This window comes from Panthera tigris, chromosome B4 (genome assembly GCF_018350195.1).
Source record: "Panthera tigris isolate Pti1 chromosome B4, P.tigris_Pti1_mat1.1, whole genome shotgun sequence".
Lineage (NCBI taxonomy): Eukaryota > Metazoa > Chordata > Mammalia > Carnivora > Felidae > Panthera > Panthera tigris.
In genome coordinates this window covers 99,038,208-99,058,937 of record NC_056666.1, presented here as the reverse complement: position 1 = coordinate 99,058,937, position 20,730 = coordinate 99,038,208, and the positions used below count along the sequence as shown (strand labels likewise).

The following is a 20,730-nucleotide window of genomic DNA, read 5'->3' as shown; positions in this document are numbered from 1 at the left end:
TGTCTTTTTAGAGGAATCATTCCCTATCCCAAGTTTATAAAGATATTTTTTTTATATTTTCTTCTAAAAGGTTTTAAGTTTTGCTTTTTACAGTGATGTCTTTAATTTTCCTAAGACTGTTCTTTGTGCATGGTATGAGGGTAGGGACCTGATTTTCCAATACTTAATTTTCCTAGTATCATTAATGAAGGTAGTCCCTACTTCTGTTGTATATCTAGGCTCAGCGTATGCATGGGTTTGATTATGAGATCTCTCTGTTTTGTTCTTTAGGTCAATTTGTCTCTTCCTACATCTATACCATACATCTTTAATAGTAATTTTTAGGAATTAAGTGGATCTTGGATTTAGTAACCAAAGGAGCTGCCATTTACTTTATGATAATAAAGTTTGATAAAGGTATAAAATTTGTTGATTGGTTCATTCAGCAAGACTCTATTGAACACCTTCATTATGTCAGAACCATACCAGGACTTGAGGATTTATGGAAATATAAGGCAGATAAAACTCCTTTCTCTTATGGAATTTAATGGTCTCCTGTAGAAGGCGACAATAAACAAATGATATAATTTCAGATAGTGATAAGAGCAACAGTGAAAATCATGTATGATAAAGTGATAGAGTATAATCGTGGCAGAGTGCACACTAACCAAAATAATAAAAGAATTGATAAATTTCATAGGCATGATGAAGAGCTTTGTTGAAGATAGGGCATTAGAGCACAGACAACATGTAGAGAGGGGTCAATAATGTGAACCTCTGCAGTAGGAGTTTTCCAGGTTGAGAGAACAAGAGATAGAAAGACCCAGACACTGGAGCAAAATGGCATGTTTTAAGGAATACCACGAAGGCCATTCTAGCTGGAGCCAAGTAGCCAAGTGACTAAGGAGAGTAGTAGAGAATGAGATTGTAAAGGTAAGCAGAGGCCAGACACTTTTCAGTTTGTATGCCATGGGATTCAAGTATAATGGAAAGCGTTGAGGATATTTCTGTGTGGTGCAGATCTGATTCATGATTTACAAAGATTATTCAGGTTTCTGTGTAGAGAATGAATTCTAAACAAGCAAAGAGCAAGACAGTAAGTCTGGAGACTAGGTAAAAATCTGTTGCTGTGATCCAGTGGACAGGTAATGTTGGCTTAGAATAAGGTGATAATTGTAGAAGTGGGAAGAAGTAAAAAGATTCAAGATAAATTCTGAGGGTAATCTATAAAGATCTCACAAATAAATCAGGTGTGAAGTGTTTAAGAAAGAGAAAAATAAAAGAATATATCTAAAGTTTTTAGCCTGAGAAAGTGGTGGAGGAGAATAGTGAGTGGTAGGTTTGGAGGATAAACAGAATCAAGAATTATGCTCTGGATAAATTTGAGATGCCTGTTAAAAAGTAGAGGCTAGTGTAAGGCAGGCAATTGGATGTGTGAGTTTAGTTCAGGAAGAGATAAATTCAGGAGTCCTCAGTGTATAGATTCTTTTTTTTATGGACTTGATGGGAACATAAACTTTTTATATCTTTACTTGGATGTTAAGTGAAAGGTTTTTGTGTTTTGGGTTTTTTTGTTTTGTTTTGTTTTGTTTTAGTTTTTACATTGAAATGTACAGAGCTAAAATATAGATCTTGAAAACTTGAGCACAATAGAAAACAATTTAATTTAAAGGAGTTGATTTAAAAGATACAGTGATAAAAATGTGAACATGATGTTCTGGTTAAGTTACAAATTAAATCTGTAGTGAAGACAGAATCATTCTTTCTCAAGATAAAGCTAAGCTTTTGTAGGCAGAAAGCACAGAAACATAAAATGAATGGACATGGAGATGGCTAGGGCACTGTGGATTTCATCACAATTTGCCCTATTCCTTCATTTGAGTATTTTTCTCTTTTCTGCCCTCCCTGCAAGTGCGTATTGCTCTTCTTCATTACCAAATGGGTGAATAACGACTTTAAACACTATTTAAATTGATTATTGGGGAAGCAAGCTTTTAAGAGATTAGACTTTGGAACCAAATGCTCCTGAGTTAGACATCTTACCTCTATTACTGAGTCTTAGGTAAAGCAGTCTCTGAATGAACCTCAAGTTTTCCTGTTTCTAAAACAAGAATCATACCTATTTTTCATGAAAATTAGAAATTAGAGTAGAAATTCTAGTGAATATGAATATTTTATATTGCTAGTAATTTGTATTTTTTCTGATTACTAATGAAGGTTGAGTATTTCATATGTTTAGTGACCGTTTGTATTTCTTTTTAAAAAAAATTGTTTTTAACGTTTGTTTATTTTTGAGAGGGACAGAGTGTGGGGGTGGGGGGGGAGAGGCAGAGAGAGAGAGACAGACAGACAGACAGAATCTGAAGCAGGCTCCAGGCTCTGAGCTGTCAGCACAGAGCCCAGTATGGGGCTCAAACTCCCGAACTGTGAAATCATGACCTGAGCTGAAGTCAGACTCTCAACTGACTGAGCCACCCAGGTGCCCCCATTTTTTTTTTTTTTTTAATGAAATGACTTTGTCTCTTGCTTATTGCTTTATTGGCAAATGTAAAGAGTTAATAGCACAATGAAAAGGCCATAGTAAACTTTGGAGTACCTTTCATTTTTAGTTGACTGTATTTTCATTTTTATAATGTCTAAATTTTGTGTAATTGGACCCATACCTAGCAATCAGTTCCTCTTGGATTGATGGCAAACTACAATTAAAAGAAAATAAAAGTTATGCAGATTTATTAAAGTACAGAGTTGGAAAACAAATATAACTATTGAGGCTATTTCAATCATAGTTCTGTACCGTATTATTAACTGTGTAATTATGTAAATGTGTAACATCAGTACTAATTCTTTTTTTCTTCTTTCCTTGAGCTGTGGTAGCAAACAGTGACGAATCTCAACATCTGACACCAGGAAAGATGAGTCAGCGCCAAGGGAAAGAAGCTTATCCAACACCAACCAAAGATTTGTATCAGCCATCTTTTAGTCCAGCAAGTCCTCATAGTCAGGGTAAGAAATTGTGCTTTTAATTTAGTTGTGGTTATAAGGGGAGAATGACATTTTAGGTCTATCATAATTTTTTCTTTGTAGCTATTTGGTTTTATGGGTTTTTTGTTTGCTTTGGTCATCTATTTTACTCTTGAAATGAGTTTATTTTCCTTTAGAGTCCTTTTAATTCCTCTTATATTCCCCAGTGTACTTGGTTAGTTATACTGTTCTAATTGAGTGATTCTCAAACTTTGTGGTCTCAAGACTCCTTTACACTGTTAAAAATTATTGGAGACCTCAAAGAACTTTTATGTGGATTAACCTATTGATATTTATCGTAAAATAGAAGGAAGAAATTTTAAAAATGTTTATACTTAATCATTTAAATTTATAATAATAAGCCTTTTGCAGGTTAATATGAATAACGTTTTTATTAAAAATAACTATGTTCCTCCTTCCTTTCCCTCAAAAAAAAGTGTTGAGAAGAGTGGTATTCTTTTCCCTCATGGTCTTTCAGACTTGCCAATATTAACATTATGGGCTGGATAATTCTTGCGGGGGATGTCCTGCGCATTGTAGGGTATTTAGCAGCATCTTTGGCCTCTACCCACTAGATGACGATAGCATTTTCTCCAGTTGTATACAACCAGAAATAGCTGACACTTTGCCAAATGTCCCTTGAGGGACAAAATTGTCATTGGTTGAGAACTACTATTTACAATTTTTGCAAATCTCTTTAATATCTAGTTTACAAACAGACACCCAGATTTTCATATCTGCTTCTGCAATCATGATGTAATGATTCGACTGAAGTATATGAACAAAATCTGGCCTCACACACATACATAGTCGGGAAAGGGAGGATTACATTAATAGCTTTATACATAAATGCAAATAGTCTTTGATACACACCAAAATTTGACAAGTTGTAGTTTCTTTTTTTTTTAAGTTTATTTATTTATTTTGAGAGAGAGAGAGGGAGGGAGGGAGGGAGGGCGGAGGGAGTGGCAGAGAGAGAAGGGGACAGAGAGAATCCCATGCAGGCTCTGTGCTGTCTGTGCAGAGTCTGGCACAGGGCTCGATCCCATGAACCATGAGATCATGACCTGAGCCTATATCAAGAGTAGGACACTTAACAGAGTGTGCCATCCAGGCACCGCACAAGTGGTAGTTTCTTAAATATTGGTTGCAGAGTAGAATCTGAAACCGCATCAATAATCTTTTCATACTCTCTTAAGTTAAAGTCCATTCATCTCTCTTGAACTTTGAATGGTTCTTTACTCATGCATGATTTTTTTTAACATCAAGCATTAGTCATTTGGGAAATAGTTACTGAATTATGTAGATCTACTAAGTGTTGACACATTTTAAAATACAATACAAAGATGTACTTTATGCATACTTCTCATCTTGTCACACAGAAATGTTAAAACCATCAGGGTTTAAGATGAATAATTTTTAATGCTTCATCAACAACATCTGTAAGTGAAACTGGCCATTTACTGTAAGTGCATGGCAGTGAAGAAATCAGTGACCCTACAACAGTTAGTCTCTCTGTGTTGATTTGTGCTAAGGTGTTAGCACTTTGAACATTGCTTTTGTGCCGTCAGTGCAAACGTCAACACGATGAAAATCTATTATGGAACTAGTTTTAACCTTGCAGACTCTCTAAAAGAGTCTTGGGGACTCCTAAGGATTATGGATCTCACTTCCTAATTCATATTTGATAAATTTCATATCTTGAATTCTGCTTCTTAGCACAGTTTATTTAATCAGATGCTTTGAACTCTCTTGCGGTACTACAGTAGCAATGGTGGAAAGATTTCTGCTTTTAAAACTAAGCACTTAAGTTTGGTGTTTTAAAGCTAATGTATACTTAGGTTATCAAATATTTTAAAAATTTAATTTGGAGTCTTAACTATCACAATGTCTCTATAATTATTCGGGTTTTGGGATTGTGACTATGAATTATTCTTTAAAAGTAGGCTTTAGTGACTTCTTTTTAAATGAATATTAATTGGTAAATAGTAAGTTACATGATCATTTTGTACTTTATTTCAGTGGGAAATGTTTAATAAATAATAATTATGATTATTTTAAATAAATTATTCTGTTTGAGTTGTAAGCTGATATTTCAGCTGTTGCTGTACTTAAGCATCTTAAGCATCTTAAGCTCATTTAGAAATTATTTTAGTGACCCATGTAAACCTCTAATTTTTGCATTTAAAGCAGCTCTAGTGTCAGTTATATCTTAATTTGCACCTGATTAATATTTATGGAGTGAATTAAATTCCAGATTCCATAATCTGGTAATCAGGACTCTTAATTTGTCTGATTTTATTCTACCTTTCCAATTTCATTTTGTGTTTCCCCTCATCATGAATCCAGCGGGATGACTTTCTTTGCTATTCTCCCGCAAGACTGTGCTTTTATTTATCCTGGTATCCTCCACTATGGAATGGAATGAATGCCTTCTCCCTTCCCTTTACTTATCTAAACACTTCTCAAATCCCAGGGTGCCATTAGTAAAAAATGGCCTCAGAATAAGGATCCAATCAAGATCAGGCTTCTGTAAGATTCTGTGTTGAGAGTTCAGAAAGGCAGTGTCTCTTGGAGCCTTTCAAAAGGGCTTTAAAGAGTCTAAAAGGTGTACTTTTCAGAATATCTCAGCTAGCCAGAAGAGCTTCTAAGGCTTTTAAGTCCGCTGTCCTACAGCACCATGACATAGCCCAGAGTAGTGAACTGGCTATCTCAAAGAAATCTGTGGATGTGGCATCTGTTAAATTGAGTTAATTCTAATAAAATTCATAAGAGACTCACAATGTTTTTACAAGAATGGTGCTAATAGAAACACCACCAGCGTAGATGGAAAAGGATAGTTCAACTAAAAAGAGCCTTTGTGTGTGGGGAGAATCCCAATCTTGTGTGGGCATGAAGCAGGCTGAGAAAACTACACTGTTGCAAACATGGACCATTTCTTATGAAATGGGAAGACTGACTCAGGGGATGAGTCCAGGAGCCCAGAAGGCAGAGTCAAGAGCCCCAAAGGACTATTTTCAAAGAACATAACTGTGCTTTTTTGTTTGTTTGTTTTATTTAATTAATTAATTTTTCAGAGAGAGCGCACAAGTGGAGGAGGGGGCAGAAGGAGAGAGAGAATCCCAACCAGGCCCCACTCTCAGTGCATGATGGAGGGCTTGATCCAATGACCCTGGGATCATGACCTGAGCTGAAATTAAGAGTCAGATGCACAACCGGTTGAGCCGCCCAGGCATCCCCATAACTGTTCTAATCAAACTGCTGATGACATGTGCCAAGCAGATTTCACAACAGCTGTGGGACTATTTATTGTGCCTTCTGTGTAACTCCTCATCCCCTTCATCTTTTGAACCCCAGTGTCCATTGTAGTCCTACCCCAGGCTTACTATAGTGGGGCAGAGAAGCTATCTTTTGAGGTGATGGGATTTTGGCTTCAGAGGAGGTACATCTGAGAAGCTACATGTGACGAACTAAACCCAAGGAGTACCATTTGCAGTTGCACCTGATTTAAATAATTAGACCCAGCCTTATAGTCAGTGCTATAATAGAATGATGTTTTGGCTTGGGGGAGACATTGAGTGTATTTTGGATGTAGAAGGAATGTGAATTAAGTGGCCTGTGGTGTATTTCATTTTCAAAGATGACTGCAACAATATCTTTCATCTTACATGCCTTTTTTTTATGCGTTCTTGCAACTTGCCCATCAAGAAATGGAGTTTATTCTTCCTTTACCCCTACCCTTTCAACGTGCAGTCTGGAAGCCCAAAATAGCTAGCCCCAGCTTGCTATAGTCATCCCAGCTGAAGGTCCGTAAGAGTGACAAGCCATATTGGGTGTTCTGGCAGATACTGTGTGGATCAGAGACAAGCCACCACCAACCTCAACTTGCCTAATTGCAGCATTGTGAGCAAATAATTTAATGTTTTAAAGCACTAAGTTTTGTGTAGTTTAAGGTACAGCAATAGATAACTATAATAGTAGGCAACACAGTGATTAGAATTATATTCATAAATTGGGAAGAATATAGTACCAATCAGAAGATTCACTACTAGACTGTACTATCTAGGTAAGGTGAATACAGCCTGGATGGGAGTGACAGTTGTAGGAATAAAAAAAGGAAAATTTGTCCCGGATTAGTGAATGATTTGGGTGGAGGCGACAGTGGAAAGAGGGAAGGAAGAATCCGCAATGACTCCTACATATTTTGCTTGGGAAACTAGTTTAAAAGTTTACCAAGATAGGGAACTATGGAGGAAGACCCAAGTTTGGGGGAAAGATGCTGAGGATTCCAGTTTTGGACATGGTGAGTTTGAAGTGTGTTAGAGCTATCCACATGGCATGTTGAGGAGGTTGGCTTTATGAGTTCAGGGTTTAGTAGACACTTCTGCACTGGAAGTGTAGATTTGGAAGTCATCAGCATAGAGTAATTGAGATGGTTAAAACAACCATATGCATCAGTTTAGAGATTCCCAGACAGTATTGTGTTTTAAATGAAGTAAAATAGAATCAAAAGATCAAAGCTTGTGTGATCTGTGAAATTTTTATCTTCATACACTCATACGTGTACTTATGTAAAATATATTTCTCATTGTAAGTTGTAAAAAGTTTGGGAAGAATTGAAGCTTGAGAAAAGTAGTTGGAATACCATCCTAAAAAATGTCAACATTTAAGGATATGATGGAGAAAGTATTGGCAGAGGAGCTTTGTAAAGGAGTGTTGTATCCCAGAAGAATGAAACAGACGGTTTTATGAGGGAGGAAGAGTGACCTGTAGTTTTACGTGCAGCTCAGAAGTCAAGCCAGTTAAGAAAAATGATCCATTGACAAGATATCATTGCTAACATTTGTGAATTCAGTTTTGGGGACAGTGATGAAGGTAGAAGATGAGAGCAATAGGATGAGTAAGAAAGATAAGGAATTGAAGACAGTTGGCAAACTCTTTAGGAATTGTGCCTTTGAAGGGGAGGAATGTGTATGGTAGCTAGAGAAAGACAATGGGGCAAAATTGATATTTAAGAAAGGCGATATTTGAGCATGTCCAAATGTTGACAGGACAAAGTCAGTAAAGAGAAATACATAATTAGTTGGGCAGGTCTCAGAGGAGGCAACCATGATGGGGTTCAGTGTGAAGGTGAGGTGTTGACAGGCCTAGGAACACAGCTGGAAAGTGGAAGAACCATGGTAGTGGGGTGCCCGATAGTGTTTGGGCCTCAGTTGAGGTTGATATTAACCTGTCTCAGTGTGAGATTGTCTTGTGAGGTTAGGCTTTACTAGGTATGTGCAATAAAAGTGGCAGAGTAGGCATGGGATGCTGGCAGGGGAGTGGAGGTTTAATGGATGAGTTTGGTTAATTGCTTCGGTGGAGGGGGTGGGATCTGTAGGAGGAAATGTCAGAATTAGTGGACAGCTCAGTGTGTAAGTAAGTGGCTTTGGGGGCTGAGGCAAGCTCCAACAGATGAATACTGAATTGATAGAATAATGGAGGGTTAATGTAAATGGAAGAAAGGTATGGAGAGTAAATGACATTGTCAGTAAGCTCCTCAGGAAAGAGATTGTCCTTTTTTAAAAAAAAATACTCATCTGTTCCTAGCATACATAGTAACTTGAACACGGTAAGTACTTTTGTGTTGAATAACTGAATGAATGCCTATATTGAGCACCTTTTATGTGTTAGTCCCTGCCCTTGTGAAGCTTTAGTCTCATTTTTTTTTTTTACTGAATAGATGCAATTCTGGGGGCAATGTTCACCTGTTCTCTAACATGAATCTCATCTATGATATTGTTCCCATGTTTGCTAAAGAGAAAGTCCCACAAGAGAGTGGATGACAATGCATCAGGAAAAAATGGCATTATATTGGTGCCATTTGCTGAACTCTTGCTATTAGCTACCATTTATTGAGCACTTACCAAGTTTGGCTAATATGCTAAAAGTCTTATGTGCAAAATTATATTTAACTGTTGAAACAACCTCATAAAACATAGAAGCAGTTACTCTGCTTCACAAATGAGAAAACTAAGGATCAGGTATGTTAAGACATTTGTTCAAATTCACAAAACTAGTAAATGTCAGAGGCAGTTTTCAACCTCAGGACTGTCATAGCCTATAGTCTTAATACTCCACTCTGCGGGAGTAAATTACAGGGTCAGCTGTTTTCTTTTTGTTTTATACATGCTGTCATGTTAGAAGTTTGTTTTGCTGGTACTTTAGAATGGCAGAGTCTGATTGTTCCTGTTTTCTGGCTGAGTCTCCTTCATGCATATTGATTCATACCAATTTAATGTAGGTCATTATCCCTTAAAAACAGTTAAGTTGTTAGTTGTTTTTTTTTTGTTTTTTTTTGTTTTTTTGTTTTTTTGTTGTGGTGTGGTTTCCTTCCATTGATTTAGGATTTTCTTTTCTTTTTTTTTGAAGAAACTAGGGAGACTGATTCTTCTCACTAAAGCCCACACATATCAAGATAGTCTTTTATTTGTTATATGTTTAAATTATGGTAATGAGATTATTCCAGAACTTATTTACATGCCAGATTTTTACCTTAAGTATACCAGTTTCCTTAAAAATAGTTTGAACTTTAGAATGATTACAGTCTCTTAGATAGGATGGTATTTGTTTTATGCTGACTTCTTTGACATATTTTATGTAATTCAGTTGTTTGTCAAGAAAGAGAAATATGTATATTTATTAGGTTATTGTCTCCCCTTTCTTCTTCTACTTTTGAATAAGAACAGTGCCCAGGGAGCCTAGAGACTAAATTATAGTCTCACATATACTCTGTTCCCTCTAGAGAACATTTGCAGTTGTTATCGAAGCTTGATGAGTTAACTGTAGTTCATCCTGTAGCTACCCTTTCATTCTTTGGTCATAAAAAGCGATTTTGCGTACTTTTAGTTTTATAAAACCATCTTTCAGTTGTAGTGCTTTGTGAGAGAATATAAAATGTTGTTTTGTCAAAACTTAAAGGAGTAGGTTTCAAATTAATTTTTAAATGTTAAAAATTTTAAAACTTTTAAAACTAAAAGTTACCTATTTAATCAGTTATCTGCTTAACTAGTTTTAGCTAAATTAATTTAGACCATGCTTGGTTTATCTAGACTTGAATTAAAAGGTACATGCTTTGAATTAAAGGTACAGTGAGTTTCTGTTATCCTTTAGTAAATTCTCTGAAACCTCAAAGTCCCTTCACCTTGAATGCCCTGGTAGCATTAAACATGATGTGATGGGTGTGTATCTACTACTTAATAGAAGACTTCAAAGTAAAGGGGGATTTTCTTTGCAGAGTTTACTAGTGCGAAGATGTTGTACCGTATTCCCCAGGGTGACAGTTTTAGACATCGCTGGTATAAGTCTCAGGTGACACCTTCATTTAAGTGGTTTATAGACGAAAGGAGACCAAGAAGTCAGTTTCCTCCATGAATCGAAGCAGTTCCTCCTTCCTTGGTAAGCTATTCCTAGGATCAATTCTTAAACACTGATAAGACTCTAGACACATAACAAATGTGTCTTGAATGTATGTGCTGTATTTCATGAAAATTGTTTTACCTGAAAGAGTACCTGAATTTATCCCCACCATTTTTATTTTATTTTTTTCTCCTAAATGCTGTGCTTTGATTAGTAGCCATAGGTCATTTTCATTACAAATAGTATATAAGTTAGAGGTTATGTTAATTTTCTTCTCAGTTTTTGAATCCTCACTGTTGGACTTTTGAAGTTATTTCTTAAGACAGAATTGTTTTCTGTTTGAAATTCCTTGTGTTCAGATAGTTGCTTCAGAGGTATGGAAGTTATTAAATAATTAAAAAATTAAAACATTTGGCAAATTAAAAAAATGAGAACGCAATATTTTTCTAAATCCCTCCTGTGAAATGTTGCTATATCTGTGTTTTTCAAATGTTCCTATGCTCCTGTAGATAAAACTGAAATACTTTGAAAACATTTATTGAAAATAATTTAGCTCTGTTTTAAGCATCTTTGCAAAGATGAGACGAGTCTGTCTTACCATTGCCAGACCTTGTTAATTGCTTCTTTAACAAAGCAGCAAGATTAACATTAAGAGTACTAAAGCACTGTTTTTCCTATAAATGTTCTCTGTATTTGTGTATGCATGTGTGTATTTAATTAAAATACATGCGTGTGTACATATTTATATTTACTTAAGATATGTATGTGTGTGGGGGCGCTTGGGTGGCTCAGTCGGGTAAGCACCCAACTTTGGCTCAGGTCATGATCTCGCAGTCTGTGAGTTCAAGCCCTGCATCGGGCTCTGTGCTGACAGCTCAGAGCCTGGAGCCTGCTTCGGATTCTGTCTCTCTCTCTCTCTCTCTCTCTCTCTCTCTCTCTCTGCCCCTCCCCTGCTCACACACTCACTCTCTCTCTCTCAAAAATAAATAAAAACTAGAAAAATATTTAGAAAGGTGTGTGTGTGTATGTTTACTTAAGATAACATTAAAGAATTATATATAAGGTACTACTTGCACTAGTTTCTCAGTGCTTTTTCGGTTGGGATTTCCTCCCATTTGTTTCCAAAGTCTGAGAGGTTGAGATCACCTTCTTAGCAAGACTGCTAAAATAGTTTCACCTATAGAGTTGATTGCTACAATTTTCCTTTCCTAATTTGAGGCATGGAGAGGCACGTTTCTGTATTATTATAGCAAGATGATATGAATTTAATTTACCAAGGAATATTTGCATAATTTCTGAGAGAAAATAAACAGTTTCATAGAAATTTTTCGGTTTTCATTTTGGTTGTTGTAAGTTTGAACATACATAAATTTTAAGAGTGAAGCAGTAAGGGGGGCCTGGGTGGCTCAGTCAGTTAAGCATCCAACTCTTGATTTCAGCTCAGGTCATGATCTCATTGTTCCTGGGCTTGAACCTCACATCAGGTTCTATGCTGACAGTGTGGAGCCTGGCTTGGAATTCTCTCACCCTCTCTGTCCCTCCCCTGCTCATTCATTCATTCATTCTTTCTCTCTCTCTCCTTTTCTCTTTCTCTCTCTCTCTCTCTCTCTCTCTCTCAAAATAAATACATAAACTTTAAAAAAGAAGAAAGAATGCAACAGTGAAAGTTTAGCAAACTCATATTTTCCAAGTGAAGGAAGGATGTTTGTGACAAATGGACATTTCCTCCTATGGAGTACAGGATTTCCCAAGGGTCTCCTCCATCAAGCTGGCCTTTATTTATTCTGTTTGGTACAGAGTTCTATACTAGAAAACAAGACAAACCAAAAATGATATTTTCAGCCCCTGCCTTGAGTTTAATTTATAATTAGGAATTTAGGGACAACATGAGTTGTCTTCAATATAAAACTAAACACTGGTGAATGGTTTTCCTTACTAATTCTGAATTACTATAAATGTACAAGTTGTGCTACCAGTTCAACACTTAAATAGATTAAATCATCTCTGACACATGGTAGATTTCATACTATAAGGAAAATACCTAAAACAGTGCAATATACTGAACTGATCAAAGTAAAATGAACTTTGGAAAACAAGTCTGCAAGATTTTTGCTAACATACTGCAATACTTATGTTACAAGTTACTGGTACATTGTTTATCATGGTTCTAGTCCTTGTGGGAACAAATTAAGCCCCTTACTTTCAAAGGGAGAGTAAGGAAAAATTAGTTGTTTCGTAATTTTGTATACTTTTAAGCAACTCGTAAATATCACAGAAGAGTAATAAACATTTACAGAGACTATAGTGCAGTACCTTATTTATAGTATGGCTGAAGATCAAATTTCAAATAATCAAGTTTGAATGTACATAATTGTTAGTGCATTGACAATAATATGTCCAAGGGGAACAAAAGCCCCTTCTCTGCTCCCAGACAACAAAACCTGTGTATAATGGCCAACAATGATTGAACAGAAATTACAGATACCTGGTTTGTTGCATTTCTGTTGAAGAGTTCACATGTTTGAAAGGAACACTGTCCATTAAGATGCATTTATTAGGTTTCATATTCCTAAAACAGGATGAGGTTACATTAGACTTTTTTTTACCCCATTAAAAATACCAGGACTGGCTATAATTTAGATTCCACTAATGTTCGTTTATTCCCCCTAAAGATGTGGGTTTGTTTTCTTGTGGTTAATTTGTTAAAATATGGAATGTACGTTTTAAATGTGCATACTAAGAGAAATTACCAGTTGCCTGAATACTGTAGTTAAACAAAAATGTTTTTAGAATCTTTTCTAAAAAAAGTTTTTTGAAAAACCCTAATTGATAAGTTCCAAATCTTTTTCATAGAACTGGATGGTTAACTGTGGGTTTACATCCTCATTTATGCCTATCCATGGTGATGAGAAGTGATTCCCCCTAACCATCCACAGAAACATATGCACATACATAGCTCTCATTCCCCCCTCCTCCTTCTGAAACATTAGAGGGTCACTTGCATGTTATTAAAAATTAAGTTCAAAACACTTAAAATAATTCTGTATTAGAAACTTGACTCTGTCATAGGTCTCTTCTTTTTGAAAGTCATACTGGGCTGGTTAAATGCTCTAATTCCACTGTCCTTAACATTTAAGAAGCAGAAGAATATTTCAGCAAGCTCAAACTGGAGGTTTAGTAACTACAACACTGACTCCTGGTTGGCTGCATGGGTTTAGTAAGGTCTACCCTTTTTCCTCTGGCAGAATTTGCTCCTGGTTTCTGTGGTTCATTCTTGCGCAGCGTTTTAGCTACTGCCATGAATATTTCATTTACATTCATCGATGTCTTAGCTGATGTCTCCATGAATAATAAACTGTTGTCATCTTCGTAGGACTGTGCTTCCTGGAAATCGACAGCCCTTTCATTTGCAAGGTCAGCCTTGTTTCCTGATAAAGCTATTACATTGCTTGGATTGGCTTGTGTCTGAAGTTCTTTAGCCCAGTTTTTGGCTCTGCCAGAGGACTCATCTGTGATATCATATACAACTATGGCTGCTTGTGCTTCTCTGTAGTACATGGTGCTAGGCTATGGTAGCATTCTTGACCAGCTGTATCCCATATGTCAAACTTTACTGTTGTGTCATCAAGGCACAACAGTGTCTTATGGTACTCTCTTGAAATTTATGAAATTGGCCCTTCACAAAATGCAGTTACAGGCTTGATTTGCCAACAGCAGACTCTCCCAGAAGTACTAGTGTGAACTGGCATATATTATTTCCAGTATTTGGCCTGTTGGGTCTTGTTGCTCCTCAATTAGCCATGTCCAGATTTGAAAGAAGGCCCTAATTTTCAGTGTCTTAAATGAACTTCCAGGATGCAAGGTGTCAACTTTTTTTCTTTCTGGATGTAAAGAAAGCTGAAACTGCACCATGTAGAGCCATGGGGATAAAAGCCGCCCTGGCAGCAGGTCCCAGGCATAACCCGAGAAGAGGCTGAGGCTGTCTGAGGCTGTCCCTTACCAGGTAGCATATCTCCTCCTCAGGCCACCCCCTTCAGACTCGGATACAGTGTTTCAACATTCTATTTTTAATGTGTGATTGAACTGTCAGCAAAGTAAGGGAATTAGTAGGAGGGGCAGGGTTATTGAGAGTGGGAATCCAGAGAAATGATGAGCTCTGCAACCAGCATTTGTCCTGTTTTCTGAAGGTCTGAAACTTGAGTTTTAGCAAGAAAAAGGGACAAAAGGCCTGCAGCCCATTCATGATGGAAATTTGGATTGGAGAGCTCTCCATGTGAAATTACAAGTCCTTCTTAGTTAAAAAACAAAAAACAAAAACAAACTTGGAAAACATACCCATAGAGGAAGACACTAGTGTGTTTGCCTTTCTTTGATGTGACTCTAGGTAGAATGGGGGAGAGAGAGAGACTCAATACTTTGAGAAACACAATATACTCATGTAGGCTTGGAGCCAGAATTCACACTGTCTCTGTGGCAAAAACAAAAACATCCCTCCATTTAGTTTAAAATGATCTTGAGTTTTTAGTATTCAAAGGGGCCTAGACGAATCAACACAGATACTTGTTACGCGAGAGTTTTAAGCACAAGCCTCCAAAAATTACATATGAGCTCATAACTAAAAATCAGTAAACAAAATAGCAATGAGATATCATCATGCACCTATTAGAATAGCTAAAATCGGGTACACTGACAGTACCAAATGCTAGCAAAGATGGAAAAATGAGGAAAAACATGAGGAGGCAAGGCACCGTCAGAATCTACACAAACTACCTACCATCCAAACCAATATCTGCACCAACTGGAATTATAAATGACAGAATGTGATTTACTGGGTTGAAGGCAATATTGAAAGATAATGCTGGGAACCTTTCAGAATTGATGAAAGACAACAACCCTCTGATTAAGGAGGCCTCACAATTCCCAAGCAGGAAATCTAAACAACAATAGTTTCAGTGCTAATACTTGACAAGCAGGAATGCTGAAAAGTAATGAAGTAAGCATTTAACTTAGTGTTAGAAAAATAATAGAATGAACCTGAAGTAGGTAGAAGAAAGGAAATAATAAAGATAATAGACATAGGTGAGAGTTATCAGGAAAGATAAAGTTGGTTGTTTGAAAAGGCTAATAAGAAATATCAAAATGAGCAGGATTAAGGGGAAAAAAAGTAGAAATATTTTTAGGAAAAAAAGACACAACTAAAAATGTAGGCAGCAACTCTAGCCAATAAATTTGAAAAATTAGATTAAATGAACAAATTTCTAGAAAGAGTACTTCCCAAAATTTATTCAGTAATAGGAAATTCTAGTGATTTTTGTTATCTAATTAGTAATATATATTATCTTTACAAAGACATCATAGGCTCAGATAAATTTACAAGCAAGTTCTACTGAATGTTTAGGGAAAAATATAATTCCAATATCACATTAATACTGTATTTCATTAAGTCTAAAACAGTACCCGTCCTCTGACTTTAACATCTCTGAAATTGGGTTAGATCTTTAATTGATAGTGTTTTGCAATCTCCATTGGCAATTGTTAAACACTTGATATCATCTCTGAATTTGGGATCTCTTTTACAATGTAATAATATCCATCAGTCTTCTTCTCCTCATATTTTTATGACATCTCTGAAGTCAGGAATGTAGCTGATAGTTGATGGCATCTTAGAATAGAAATGGACAAATAAAAATTCTTGTATATGGAAAGCAGACATTACAAAGAAAAGCTACAAGATATTCTTGCTCATGAATTTAGATGAAGAAGTTCTAACAAATTATTAGCAAACTGTTGAATCAAGCAAGATATAAAGAAATAATACATTATAACCACAGTGGGGTTATTTCAGGCATTATAAGGATGGCTTTGGTATTAGAAAATCTGTGATTGTCATTTAACATACAGATTATAGGAGAAAAACTATGTTGTCATCCCATTAACAAAATGTATTTGAAAGTTTTAACATCCATTATGGTAAAACAAAAAAAATTGTAGCAAATTAGAAATAGGAACAAATGCTTTCTTAACCTTGTAACAATTAGGAACAAGGAAAAAGTGTATACCGTCTACACTTCATTACGATATTGTACTTGAAATTTAGCTAGTGAATAATGTAAAAAAAATAAAGGAGGAAACAAAATTTATTTGCAGCTAGTGTATAGTTGTTTATATAGAACCTCTCCCAAATTCACAGATAAATTATTAAAATCATTAAAAAATTACTGAATATATGTTAACTCCAGTTCTGTGTACCAGTAACAAATGGTTGGAAAGATGCAGTTCAAAAAATGCCACTTAAAACAACAGAAAATAAGGTGTACATAGGCATACATCTAATAAATCTAACAGAATATCTTTATGTAGAAAAGTATAACATTAAGATGATGTATTCTCAATAAATGGAGAGATATATTTTCAATTAAATAGACATACCATGTTTCCAGTAGGAAAATTCAGTATTATTTAGTATGGCACTTATCAAATTGATTTTATCTGTTCAATGTATTTTGAATCCATATCTCAACAGGATTTTTTCATGATACTTGATAAGATTATCCTAAACTGTCTAAGGATAACCAAGGGCAAAGAAGAGTGAAGACCCTCCTGAAGAATCAGAGCCAGGCAAGGGTCAGGGGTTATTTAGTACTTACCATAATGCTCTGGTAAGTTAGACAGTAGGTGTTGGTGCTGAAATAAAGACAAATGAAACACAACAGAGACTTAGAAATAATGTTATTCATTAGAGTTCTACATGACATTGTGTTAAAGGCAAAACTGTGGAAACAGTAAAAAGATCCTTGGTTTCCAGGAGTTAACAGGGAGGCAACAATGAATAGGCAGAGCACAGAAGGTTTTTATGGCAGTGAAAATACTCGGGATGATACTGTAGTGATGGATACATGTCATTATGCATTTGTCCACACCCATGGTATGTACATCAAAAAAAGTGAACCCTAAGATAAGCTATAGACTTTGATTATGATATGTCAATATAGGTTCATCAGTTATAACAAATGTATCACTCTGGTGAGGGAAATTGATAATAGGAGAGACTACATATGTGGAGAGCTATGTGGATATATGGGAGATCTCAATTTTGCTGTGAACCTAAAACTCTAAAAAATAAAATCTTAAAAAAAAAAAAAAATCAGTGTACTGGAAGTATACTCACCTTACCCAAACATCACGGCATAGGGCAAAGAGGAGAAACTTCACCAGTGTACTATCAAGACAAGAGCCAAATTCAGAAAAAAAATTGGGCAGAGTTCACCCAAACAATTTTTCCATGGTTTACAAAGAAATAGTACAATGGTACAGGACTTTTTGGGTGATGACAGCTCTTTTACATTGAGTATCCTGTTTCCTGTATCACCTTTTGCTATCACTTTTTGATAGAATATGTATTGTAGTACAGCCATTTTCAAGTGGTGTCTTTTGAGGGAAGTAAGGCCTGTGGAAAATAATTTAAGTGAGTATTTTCTAAGTTCTCCCAAGGATTATGGTGCATGGTTAGAGCTATTATAGATGTATGGAAGAAAAACTACTTCATTTTGAAGAGTGGACATTTTAGTGCACTAGCCCTAATGAACCCTAAGTGAGAGGGACTACTCTAGTAAATTATTTGAAAATATGCATGGAAAGTGAATTTTTGGTCTTGCATGTGTAAAAATATCTTTATTTTACCCTAATATGTAATTGATCGTTTGGCTGGGTATGGAATTCTAAGTTGAAAGTCATTTTCCTTCCAACTTGAAACCATTGCTTATACTGTATTTTTGTCCTAATTCCAGAATAATTGCTGATATCAGTAGCTTAATCTGATTTCTGATCTAGAGGAACTTGTTGGTATCAATTACGTGCAAAAGGATTCTTTGGCATAAATAGGGCTGGTTCTCAGTTTTTGTCATTGCTGGTTTGTGATTTAAGCTTTGTGTGATCTGCAAAACAATGACTCTTTGTTAATTTCATGCTTTCCAGTGTCAAATATATGTTGTTAATGTATCCTGTCCTGGATACATACTTGTGGGATACATACCTATACTTTTTTATGGTTTTAAAAAATTAACCCTTTATTATAATTTTAGTTGAGTTTTAGGAGGGAACACATTAGGTTAGTGTCTTTATTCTGCCATTTTAATCTGGAACTTTGCTAGATTTTATATATATTCTCCAGTTTGATCCTTATAACAACCTGACAATATAGGTAGTAGTATTTTATAAATGAGAGGACAGAGACCCACATAAATTAACTTAATTGCTTCAATGCATCCAGCTGGGATTTGAACCCAGGCAATTTAATTTCAAATCCTGCTTAACCATTACACTATAATGCCTTGAGAGGCAAGCACCACTGCATGAATTAATTATAATTATTTCTCTCTTGTCTATAATTAATGGTCATTTATATTTCATGACATGGAGAAAGGAAAAAAAAAACCCTCAAATCCCTGTTGTAGTTGTAATTATCAACCATTAACTTATTTTTACCACTAATTGATTTTGAAATGCCTTTGCCCAAGAAAGATCACGTTACATAAAGGAAATTGAATTTGTTTGTTGTTAAATGTCCTGTCTAGTAAAGAGAAACAGTCTTGGACTATACAGGATGCTGTTGTATAGGAGTAGAGAACTAGCCTGGAGCCATATGCATAATAAAAGGAAGGAAACTGAGATCTTATGGTAAAGTACCTGTAAAAATGAACCACTAAGTCAGTTGTAACTGAGTTAGTTTTTCAACTAAGAGAGTGTATTTCTAGGTTGGAACTCTGACCAGAAAAAATTCAGGATATATAGAGGAAGTAATTGACTAGAGCTTTTTAATTTCAATTAAGGTAGAATAAGGAAAATGGATTTTAATATAACTAGGAAAGAATTCATTGAAATGTTAAAGGTTAGTTATAAAGAGAGCATAGTGTATTGTTTTGGCTGTTGGTACTTTCCTGTAGATTTAATGATGTGAGATAATACTAGTAACTTAGTATTAACCTAGTAAAGAAAGATATTTCCATTTATTATTGTGATAATAAAGCTGCATTTTACTTTAAATAGGAGAATTTTAAGTGCAAAATCCTCATTGGTAGATGATATATTTTGAAAAGTTTAAATGCAGTGAAGACGAACTATAGCAGCTCATTATCTGTTTCAAGGAAAATGTATTGGAGCATTCAGCATTATTATGGTGTCTTTTCAGTCTTTTCTGTTGATTGGTTTGCAGTAATGCTGTCAATGACTCCTGTATCTTTGCTAGAGGTAAAACTTAAATATTTATTTTCTGCTTTAGCTGTTAGAATCCATCAAAATTGCACTTGAAAGAGTATCTTTCCTTATGAATTCTTAATCATGGCTGAGGCAAGCAGTAGGTTAGATATAGATCTAGAGGTGTCAGGAAAGATAAACAGTGTTGTGTTTATATCCATTTCTAAAGTAAGCAAAAACTAGAAAGAATCGGAAGAGGTGGGAAGTGTGGCGGATACTACAAAAACATAACGGATGTGAGAAAAGGGTTGCATTTTACTTCATCCTGAATCTCTAAGTATTGATCTTGCTTTGTTTTACTAAGACACCAATTCAGTTCAGGGCATTGCTGGTTTGATAAAAAGGAGAAACATTAGGGGAATAGCCTTTCTTGTTTATCAGTTCATTAAAAAAAGAAAAAACCCACTAGCATGGCTTAATGCCTTTTCTGTTTATTGCTGATCTGAGTCTCTGGTCCTTCTCCTTTGCTGTTAAATGTGTGTGTCCTTTGTTTGTGCTGGTGGGTTTCGCTACATTTGGATTTGAGAGAAAAGCCTCTTGTTGCTGTACTGATCTAATTAGCCTTCTGGGTGAACGTATACGTTAAATAGACCTTCTAAGCCATGAAAGAAGAGAGCTCACAACAACGTAGATTTTCTTCTTGTACTGTGTTTTCGCCTGTTTTATTTCCTCCACGAATTGATGGCCGAAAGCTTGTCCGGAATGCTTCATTTGGAGGATACAATGAACTTTCTCCTTTATTGCCAGGTTTGTTTGTTTAATCTTGCACTTTTTTCTTAATTCCTTGCCGACTTTTCATTAAACTAGTATTTTAAAGTCTAAAAACTGCTTTCATTTAAATGAAACAGATTATATAGTGAAAGGTTCAGTTTTAGTGACTGCTGCTATATGGCTTGGCTTTTCCATTTTTTCTCTTACAATCTCTTAATCTCAAACTTGAGAACTAGTGATTCAGTGAAGTACAAATCTGGCATGCTGATCGCATGAATCTTTGTTTAATTGTAAAAATAAATATCATGACCCTTCGATAAAATTTAAACATTTTCTGGACTTGAGATAAATGTAAAATTCTATAAATAA

General features: G+C 35.6%; 1 protein-coding gene and 1 pseudogene across 14 annotated transcripts in view; one reads left to right on the top strand and one right to left on the bottom strand.

Annotated features, from left to right (window-relative positions):
* The window catches only part of OSBPL8 (oxysterol binding protein like 8), a 150,865-nt gene that overhangs the window by 76,175 nt on the left and 53,960 nt on the right, over positions 1-20,730 (top strand). For 9 of the 14 annotated variants that reach the window (XM_042992796.1, XM_042992785.1, XM_042992787.1 and 6 more), the window contains one exon: positions 2,845-2,982. In XM_042992796.1, the coding sequence (XP_042848730.1) occupies positions 2,892-2,982 (91 nt within the window). In that variant the 5' untranslated portion in view covers positions 2,845-2,891. Of the gene's footprint in view, positions 1-2,844; positions 2,983-10,317; positions 10,438-13,949; positions 20,398-20,730 lie in introns of those variants that run through there. The other 5 variants (XM_042992792.1, XM_042992794.1, XM_042992786.1 and 2 more) reach the window with 3 other exon arrangements.
* Positions 13,181-14,200, bottom strand: LOC102958951 (annotated as a pseudogene).